The sequence below is a fragment of the Liolophura sinensis genome, chromosome 8 (assembly GCF_032854445.1).
Source record: "Liolophura sinensis isolate JHLJ2023 chromosome 8, CUHK_Ljap_v2, whole genome shotgun sequence".
NCBI lineage: Eukaryota > Metazoa > Mollusca > Polyplacophora > Chitonida > Chitonidae > Liolophura > Liolophura sinensis.
In genome coordinates, this window is record NC_088302.1 from 37,799,713 (window position 1) to 37,810,273 (window position 10,561).

At 40.2% G+C, this 10,561-nt stretch overlaps 1 protein-coding gene across 1 annotated transcript; it reads left to right on the forward strand.

Moving 5' to 3' along the window:
* LOC135472953 (uncharacterized) lies at positions 1–10,026 on the forward strand. The gene is made up of 6 exons (XM_064752698.1): positions 1–98; positions 2,480–2,546; positions 3,118–3,183; positions 4,484–4,560; positions 5,111–5,225; positions 6,028–10,026. Exons 1-6 carry the CDS (start codon positions 27–29, stop codon positions 9,015–9,017), a joined length of 3,387 nt encoding a protein of 1,128 aa, XP_064608768.1. The 5' UTR covers positions 1–26; the 3' UTR covers positions 9,018–10,026.
* The last annotated feature ends 535 nt before the right edge of the window (positions 10,027–10,561 follow it).

The following is a 10,561-nucleotide window of genomic DNA, read 5'->3' on the forward strand; positions in this document are numbered from 1 at the left end:
AATGCGCAGAAGGATTGTTTTCGAGAATGGCGGTAAATTTTGAACTGTTGCACAGTGAAAGACGGTTCCGATTGAACTTGGAAAGCATTATCCGAAAGGTAAGGATTGTACGGTTTCTAATATGAGAACAAAAGGTAGAAAAATATTTAGAAATTTCGAAGTCAGGAATGTTTATTATGAAGCCATTGTTGTTGTTGCATTCAGCTTAAACTGTCAGACGGGAGCCTATGTGGCTCAGTTGGTCAGCGCGCTAGCGCAGCGTGAGTCTCTCACCAGTACGGTCGCTGTGAGTTCAAGTCCAGCTCATGCTGGCTTCCTCTCGGCCGCACGTGGGAAGGTCATCCAGCAACCTGCGGATGGTCGTGGGTTTCAACCGGGGTGTGCCCGGTTTCCTCCCACCATAATGCTGGCCGCCGCCGTCGTATAAGTGAAATATTCTTGAGTACGGCGTAAAACACCAATCAAATAAATAAATAAATAAACTAAAGACATCCATACAACACTGATTGGACCAACAAATTGGAGACTTGCTTTTACATTGTGTCAGTTATCAAAACTGGGAGCATTTAACATATTTCTTCCGGACTCACATTGCAGATGGTAATATCCAATATTTCTGGGTTCCACAATCCTAGTTGTCATCGGGGCCCAGTTGTTCGAATGTGTATTATGTAATACTGGTATTAAGTACGTTTAAGATTTTAACCCAGTTCTGCATCCAATATATTTGTCCAAAGTCAGAGTATAAAAGCAGCAGATTTAGTTCATATGTAATATACTGATACACAATTACTTTGGGCTAAGTACAAAATTGAAGACTTGACTTAAATCTGGTATTAAGACTTGAAACAGTTTTGAACAACTGGGCCCAGGGCTGAGTGTATGTACTTAAACTTATTGTGTAAACCATGAAGTCTTCAATGATAGACAGCTCTGTATGCCCACATGTACTGTTGGATTTATATATCATAATCCTCTGCAGCAACCTGTGGATGGTCGTGGGTTTCCCCCGGGCCCTGCCCGGTTTCCTCCCACCATAATGTTGGTCGCCATTGTATAAGTGAAATATTCTTGAGTACAGCGTAAAACACTATTCAAATGAATGAATAAATGTATATCGTAAGTCATGTGAAAGTTATTTAGTTTACAGTCTGTACACTACAGGCATTTTTCTTTATGTCAGGCATATGATTAAGGTACATACAACAAGCTTAAGTTTTAACACCACATTATCCTAAATGTTCATCTATGCCACAATGTGAAATGCCATGTGCATCCAATTAGAGGGATTTGAGAATTGGGTCCTTTGGGGATGTATCACGAGGGCTTTTAGTCTTCAACTGTGACATCAAGGAAGGGCTCTGGACACTTGTCTTGAAAGTTGTACTTCTGTTTATTAACTGTATGTTTTACTCTCTAGAGTGAAGTCTGGAAAAAGTTTATATATTGGATATAACAGTATTTAACAGTCATGTCCAAAGTTGGCATGGTTGCCATAGCTAATTCCAGCATAGACTGAACATGTTTGAACTAGATGAGAAACAGTTAACAACATAACAAAAATCTGCATTAAAATTCTGACTAAAAGATTAACATTGATATAACACATTGATGTATGTAGGCAATTCCAATTCTATCACCAACGTAACAGACGCACATAGGTTGACTATAATGATACATAACAAATAGTAACCAGTGCAAGTCACCTGGTCATAGATGGCGTATAGTTTGGTCAGTGTTAATTGGCCTGAAAGTAACTCTGGCTACTGGTAATTCTGAAAAGGATGTTGCATATATAGATTAGGATACATTTTGGGAACGTTATGATCTCAAATCTATAAAAGTGATAACTGTAGTGTTTGACTGGTCAGGAGGGTTTTCTTTTTATGTTATTCTGCATATACACCGACATGAAATTTCACCACTGCTCTCCATGCACACACTTACCAAACTGCTGAGTAGTGGCCCTTGATAAATTTACAGAACAATTAGACATTGTGTCCATGCAGACTGGTCATCATGTCAGACTTGAGTATAAATTTGTTGGCAAGTTTAATTGGTGGATTCTGGTAAATACCAACCTTGCTGTGCACAGTTTCTCAGCTCACCATGACCTTTAGTGGTGGTCAACTATCAAGTTGTGCTATTATACTGTTTTTGTGGTCAGGCTTGGCAGTGTTGTTCTTGCATCTTCAATTAACATTGTTGTTTTTGTTTCTACAAGTGAAACAAATAATTATATTGTTTCAAATACTCCAAGGAGTATATGCCTAATACCAATGTTTTTGTATGAGGGGACGTCAGCAATATGCTTTTACTTGTTAAAGGTAAGAGCTAGCTGCAATAATCTGAACATGGCTTGAGATTTAGATGTTATCTTTCTGTCCTGGTGTGTTTTCGAAGATACACAAGGAATACATAAGTTTTGTGATGTGGGTCATTATCTAAGAAGTTATAATGTTTCTCTATTTTGTTACAGTACAATAGACCTTTTCATGATGATGATGAATTAGACCTTTCAAATTTTGAAGTTGTCTCGGATAATGGTAAGTCAGGAACTCATCTATCTTATCTAAGCAATGGCAATAGTCTATACACATGTAGATATGATTGTTGGCTCCAGTTGAGTGTGTAGGATACTGCTTGTCTTGTATAATCTTTATTTTTTTTTTTTTTTTGATTTAGAAATTAACTATAAATGTTCTGTATTACAGTAAAAATAAGTAATAATTTCTAGGTCTCTCACTGGCTGTGATTTTCCTTGACCAATGAAATTTCATGTTCAAATCCAGCTCTCCCTGGTTTAACATATATAAGTCGGGAGGTTTGTCCGTTATCTTGCAAAGGGCAGTGGCTTATTCGAAACACTCCTTTTGCTTTCAACATGACCCATTAGTCTCACCATAGTAGTATATTAAAAGTAAAGTTCTTGATTATGACCTAAATGCCAGTGAATTTATTTGTTTATTTGATTGGTGTTATACACTTTACTTAAAAACATTAAAATGAACACCCAAGTAGCTATAAAAGTGAATGTGCAATTCAGTGGAGAGAAATTACTATTGGAACTGTTTTAATGTCTTAACTAATTGATAAAGCTGTTCTTCTCATTTTCAGGAAAGCTTGAACACATTGAGCCACGATACTTTGGGGCCTCTAGATTGCAAATCACAAAACGAAGAGGTAACTTATGGCTTACAGTTTGTAGTGTCCTAAATTATGATTGTACAGATTTGATACTTTTGACTCACTTTACAGTGATATACAAGAAAGTACATGTTTCAAACTTTCACCAGGCATATTAAAAAGGTAACAGGTGTATCAAACTTTCAATTGCTGCTCAAGAATACTTTGAACCACATTCCCCAAAAGTATGTGTGTCAAACTTTCAGTAGCCACTCAAAGAAAACATGCTCAGTTGGGTAGTGCGCTAGCGCAGCGTAATGACCTAGGAGTCTCTCACCAATGCGGCCACTGTGAGTTCAAGTCCAGCTCATGCTGGCTTCCTCTCCAGCCGTATGTGGGAAGGTCTTGCAGCAATCTGCGGATGGTCGTGGGTTTCCCCCGGGCTGTGCCTGGTGAAATATTCTTGAATATGGCGTAAAACACCAATCAAATAAATAAACAAATCAAAGAAAACTTTGAAGTGCATTTCCCCAAAAGTTAATATATCAAACTTTCAGAAGCTACACAAGAAAACTTTGAACCACATTTCCAAGAGGTACATTTGTCATACCTTCACCAAATGGATATAAGTGAGGGAGTGCTTAGGGTTTAACATCGTACTTAATAATTTTTCAGTCATATGACAACGAAGGAGTCCTCAGTGTGCATGTAGGAGTAATGTGCCTCCTTGTTGCAGAACAGATTTCCAAGGCTCTTTTATCTAGTGCTGCTTCACTGAGACAACTTACCGAAGGAAAGTAAGCTGCCCCGCCCGAGCCATTATACTGAAACAGTCGTTGCACTATCCCCTTAAAGCTGAACGCCAAGAGAGGAAGCTATAACTTCTTCGTTTAAAGTCTTAGGCGTGACCTGACCTAGAATTAAGCCTGGATCTTCTGCTCCTGAAGTGCTCTCTTCCAACTGTGCTATCAACCCCGATAGATGGATAAGAAAATACATGTACATGTATTCCAACATCACCAGATGTATAGTCTTGAAATTGGAAGTATATGTATAAGAAAACTCCCCTGACTAGGACTTTGGAAAATTCTTGAGTATGCCATTAACGTGCAATAAGAACCTGTTTAGATGGATAATATTTTGAAATGAAAATACACTCAAAGCAAATTTTAAGGGTTCTGCATTCACGTAGAACAATAATACCATTTAACTTTATGAGTATTTTCTTGGAGGTGTTTGTGAGGGTGAAATATGTAGCATTTCTGTTGTAGTGCACTCAGAGCTATTTCATTAGAAAAGTTTACAGGTAGCAAGCCTGATTAATTAAATTTACGTGAATCTCATTTTTGTATATCAGATCGGTCAAGTGATTCAGCATACGGAACTGCTTCTTCTGCCTCTGCTTGTGATGGGGATGATGATCAGCTGTCAAGGGTAACTGTCGCATCAAAAATGATTCTCCCTCTCACAGTGTCAAAGCCATCTGCAGCATCTGATCACTTTAAGCAGAAACCATGAGTTAAAAGTGTAGCTGATAGTCTGTTGGTGATGATGTTTGTGGGATTTTCATTTGTATTGTCTGGTTTGAGGTTAGATGTCAAGTATACATTCAGAGATCAATATTATAATTAAATGTTCTTTAGCAGTCTGGGACCAATGGAGCTATATATCCAGTTCTCATTACCTGCCTTTTGAAATGGCATGATCTTGGTTATAACACCGTGAGATTATGAGATCAGTTACAAAACCTTGATTGACAAAATGTTTGTGAATGTGAACTGTGATTACTAAATTAATTTGTAAGAAAACGTGTTGAAAAAAAAAAAAAAAAAATTCCTGACCATGAAAGATTCCGTCCATTTTTTCCTTTTTGCTTTCTGTCATTCATTATGAAGTATGTATCAGCAAATCAGCATATTACACAGATCTGACATTAAGATTCAGTCAAGTGCAGAGTTTGAGACTTTCCATGATCTCATTCTAGCAGGACCAGTATGTGTCCTACAACAACCAGAGTGTGCGCAGTACCCTGGAGGATGAGTCCTGGATGATCAGGTACACAGCTTCTGAGAAGTCTGCAAACATCACAGCTATTGAAGGTTAGTTCCCTCTTGGTACAACTTATAGATCCTGAAACTTTTTATGTGTAGAGAAGATGTTTCTTTTGTTCTGCTCTGAGACTACTGCTCTTTCTATATTACAAAAATGACCTTAGTTCATCTTTTTTCTCCACTATATGGCTTATATGCTTCCATTGTGGCATTAACCACATCTTTCATTCTTTCTGCATTATTTTGGTCAGATCACAACATTGCAATAGTTCTGAATTTTGAGCGAAAATAATGTAGAATGTGATGTTAGGAGTTAGGAGGTGCGGGTTAAAGCCTGTTCCTGGGCACAAAATTTATATGTTGGCCCACTGTCGTTGTTTGGGGGGGGGGGGGGGGGGGAGCATTAATAACAATATGCACACAAGAATACTTGAACGGCTGTTTGCTGAGTCAATCATTCGTTGAAGACCAGTTGCCTTCCAACAATAAGGTGTGCCTATTATAATGTGTACCGGTACCATGCATGTGGGAAAGTCTTGTCAGTTACTTGCCAAAGTCAGTGGTCTACCCTGGAGTAGGTTTCATTGGGCATACTTCATGCTAAGTATCCCTTAACCTAGAGCACGTCATATCTCTACAACACATGCTGTCATGGTATTCAAGGGCTTTCCTAGGTAAGTACATTTCATGAAACTGTGTCCTGAACACTCTGTTTTCCTCCATCCCATGCAACTGACTGCCATTGTAAACTGAATTAAATAGAGTCTTGCTTATGGTGTAAATCTACAATCAAGTAAATTAAACTCATCAATAGATTAATTCAGAAACTCACTAATGCATTCGTTTTCAGAGATCAGAGAGGCTGTGGCAAAGGAAAGTGCAGAAGAGGATGTAGATGAAACGAGTGATGCAGACACCATTACTGAAGACTCCAGTTACTTTTCCAGTGGTTCAGAGAGTGATGTGGCCTGTAATGACGAGATCGAGGAAAGTGACGGCAATGATGCTGATCTGGACACAGAAGAGGACCCCAAAGACACAATGAGCAAACGAACTACCGAGAAGAGCAGGTCTTATGACGCCGACATTGACACTGACTCTACTGCCACGTCACAAATGCCCCCGTCTTCTGCAAGGGCTAATCCAAAAACCAACCCACTTCTAGAGCTCCTGTTCAAAGGAGGAAAAGTAACCCAGAATAACGGTTCTCCTTCAAATGCTTGTCAGGCGGCACTAAAAGCTGTTGGGAAACATTCTCTTGACTTTACTGGGGTGAAATTAAAACCTGTCCAAGGAAACAATGACGTGGTTATTCCAAGCTCACCAGAGAGTGAAGAAGATGAAATTATTACTCTAGATTATGATAGTGGCAGACCCTCAGATTGCCCTTTAAACACAACGTATGTTGTTAAAGCAGGACAAGACCCTGCTCAGCAGCAGCCTGCCCATGACAGTGACAGAGTTGTTAGCGGTGTGAATTGTAGAAAGGTAAACCTTAAGGAGGAACCATCGACAGGGGAGAGTCGAAAGAGTGTGGACAATGGTCATGATACAACTCTGATTCAGCTTGGTAACATAACGTTTGATCCCGTCTTCAATTCCACCAGGAATGACATGGACCCCTCCACTATCATAACGTCTACGCACACATCCGGACACCATGGCCTATTTTTTCAGAAGTCTGCTGTAACAAATTCCGGGAGGAGGCTGGTTTCTCCGCTTAGTAGAAGTAAAGCTACACCAAAGACTAGCTCGTCCAGTGGAACCCAATCCAAATGCCACCCACCCAAAAGTAAATCAGTTAATGTAGATCTGTTTATGTCGAAGACCAGTTTTTCTAGCGAGAAGTTGGAAGAGATTGTACCGATTAAAGAAAACATGGTTGAAGACAAAACGGCTGACATTCAGTCTGTTGCTAAACAACAGAATTCACAGACTGGTCAACAACACTTGGAACAACTTCACATTATCAAGCGAGCCTCCAATACAAGCCTAGACTATACCGTCCTAAGGTCTTCGGAGAACTCTGTTGCATCATCAGGCAGTCCAGCATCATTTCTGACAAGCAAAAGTAATCAGTCTAAAGTGAAGGAGACTGGAGCACGATGGATGGAAAACAGCCCTCGTGACCTTGTGACATCAGCAACTCATGAATCACGGTCAGCTGTCTTAAAGACACCAGATCTTCTTAAATTTAAAAAGCTTAGTCTAAATTCAAAAAATGGCCCAGTGTCCTCTCTTACATATAACCATTCGGTTGATAATACCAGTGAAAGGTCCATCTCTCACAGTTCTGAAACGGTCTGCACGGATATTCAGAAACAGTTTGATAACCTCTTCTATCAAAGCAGGCCTCCTGACGAAATTGCTGCTTTACTGTCTCCTATGCCCATCATTGTGGCGAGAAAGGGGGGCCTCATGACTCCCATTCACAGAAAAGATGCATCTCCCGCTACTGTTCTGTCGCATTTGAAAAACGTGTACTTAAAGTCTCCTCTTGAGACTGGAAAGACCGCCGGTAAGTTTTCTCATCCCACTGAGATGCAAAGCAAGAGTCAGTCCGGGGTGTCAAGAAGGTTAGGGCAAAAAGAGGTAGAATTTAGCAGTGATACAGTTCATGATGCTACTAAGGCACGGCTTCAAGTCCGTTCCGCATTACCGAAGCTTGTCACCCATACCAGCAGAGGTTTGAGAGATCACAGCTGTATCTCTGATTTGACGCCCAGTTTGACCCCACCCAAAAAGTCTCCTGTAAGTAACTCCATGGGGTTAACAAAACGCGCTACCAGCACACCACGTGGGAAGCACCTGAAGAACTCCACCTTTGACTGTGGTATATCTACCATTGAAGTAAATGACGCTCAGAATTACAAAGAACAGCAGATTCCTTCAAATCCCATGGAATGCCTTCAAATAAACTGTCTAAGAAGTCCTGTCAGCAGTTTGAATAAACAAGCTAAAAACAAAAATGAGCACGATTCCTGTACAGTCCTCAAGAAGCGCTGTTCTTCTCCGCAGCCAAGACGAAGAAAAGAACGAATTTGGGGTCCGGAGAAAGATGAATACCATGCAGAGATTCGACCTTTAAAGAAAAGAGAGCCAGACGACGACATTGAAGGTTTTGACTTCAGGCAGTTATCGAATGTTCGTCTTTCCTCTGAAAATCACGACACGAAGGAAAAACGTCTGAAGTTGAAGGAAAAGGGAGTTCCTAGACGCGAGAAATCTTCCGTCTCGCAAGCGACAATGTACAGTCCAGATGACTCACCACAAACAACGAATGGCATGACCTCCCCTCGTAAAGTTTCGGTCCGTAAGAAAATCCACAAGAAAAATGAAATCGATCGTATATACGAATTGAATTCTGACGAATCGGATGATATGTCTTGTCGACCATTATCCGGAAACAGTGGAATGACGTTTTCTGATGATTCAGAAGGTAGTAGTGCATCGTCTCACAGCTCGCCTGAAAACTCTTTCGAACGGCGTATAAAGAAGTTACGCTCTCGCAACCGAGAAAGCGTTCCGGCCAGAAAAAGCTTAGCGGGAGCTTTCCGTGTTGTTATTTCAAGCAGCGGAAGCGGTTACAATACGGAGCTGAAAACAAAACGACCTGCCGTCAAAATAAAGCAATCGCCAGTATCCTCCAAGCGACGTTTATCATCAGAGGATGAAGATTCTGAATTCTCGGACTTGAATCCAGTTCCTAAAAAGCAACGCAGTGTGAGAAAGATGTACCGTGCCACATCAAACAATAACTCGCCTAATACAACCGTAGGATGCGGCGGTCCTGGGAAATGTAAAAAGTTCTTCTGTTTTGATTGTAGTGATATTTCGTGAATCATCCCAATTTGCGTTTGTGGTAAATGGGTTATATCTCACAGAATGAATTAAATTAAGATTTATTTTTTCTATACAGGATTAAGTGCATGAAGTAAAGTAGCAGCAGTTGTGCAGCTCACATATATTTATAGTTTTCTTGTGTTTATATTGTTTATAGCTTTGCATAACTCTGGAGCATGGGGTGCAGATTTTGTTGCATGTCGCACTCCGCTTGTTGGTCTATATAGAATCTGGATTTGTACCACAGTGCCACAAAATCGCCTGATTTTTACTGCATATGCTCTCAGTATATTTGCAGCAATCACTCGCATGGTTAATGTATCATTTTGTAAAGTTGTGCCTAGGTTTTTATCATAACTCACTTAAAAGTATCGAAATCTTGCAGTGGTTTCTCCATGACCTATATAGGCAGTTATTCATCGATGTAATAGAGGCAAACAGAAAAGATGCCATGCTTTTCCAAGTAAGCATCATGGAGTTGTGAAACTCAAAATGTTTATTTGGCTGGGGTCAAGAATATTTCAGGAAAACGCGGATCACGTGGTGGAAATTGGACAGAGCTCGGCCATGTATTTGATACAGGTCCTGCATGACATAAAGCCGGTGATATGCTAAAGGTAGACAATCTGCTCGCTGACTAACGTTAAGGTGTTCTATATAGCTCCCACTTGCATTGTCACCCACGGCTTAGTGGGAAGAACTGCCATATTCCTCGTGATGTTGGTCAAGTTTCCTGTTGCCTTGATAACTTTGATTGAATGGCATAATTTGATTGAATGGCATTGAGCATAAAGAAAGACAAACTCGAGGAATTCCACATGTGCTGAATAAAATATGAACAGATAAGGGCATATATAACCAGTGTCGACATATTGGAAAGGTTGAACAGAATTGATGGACTTTATGGGCACATTCAAAATTTAGTGTAGGTATGTTACATATTTGCTAGTGGTAAACTTTAAAGTTTATCTCCACAAGAAAAATAGAGGTTTGCCTAATTGTTATATCAGACGTAAATATTTTCTTGAAATTTGATGGTCTGAATTTTCTCAGAGAAAAGATGTTGAATTTTGTAACGATTTAGATGTATTTTACTAGATTGGAGTTTTACGCCGTACTCAAGAATATTTCACTTATACGACAGCGGCCAACATTATGCTGGGAGGAAACCGGGCAGAGCCCGGACAAAACCAAGGACCATCCGCCGGTTGCTGGCTTACCTTCCCACGTACGGCCGGAGAGGAAGCCAGCATGACCTGGGCTTGAACTCACGGCGACCGCATTGGTAAGAGGCCCCAGGGTCATTACGTTGTGCTGGCGCACTAACCAAGTGAACCACTGTTACGATTTAGAAATTTGAATGAAAATGCGACAGGGACACCTTTCTACTAAAATCGAATGAGAGTTTACACCTTTTAATTTTGTCTTTACGTCAATGCTCTATTTTAGGCAGTTAATGTCCAGTGGTTGTAAATGTATTTAATTTGCTGAAAATTCTATTGTTTGTTTCAGTGACTTACTCCATCGGGCTCTGCCCTTTT

What these genes read in the sequence shown, in the direction of transcription:
- LOC135472953 (XM_064752698.1), top strand. Translation starts at nt 27, where the DNA reads ATGGCGGTAAATTTTGAACTGTTGCACAGTGAAAGACGGTTCCGATTG. An exon ending in TGAAGTTGTCTCGGATAATG is followed by an intron (nt 2,547 to 3,117) that starts GTAAGTCAGGAA and finishes TCTCATTTTCAG; the next exon opens with GAAAGCTTGAACACATTGAG. An exon ending in AAACATCACAGCTATTGAAG is followed by an intron (nt 5,226 to 6,027) that starts GTTAGTTCCCTC and finishes ATTCGTTTTCAG; the next exon opens with AGATCAGAGAGGCTGTGGCA.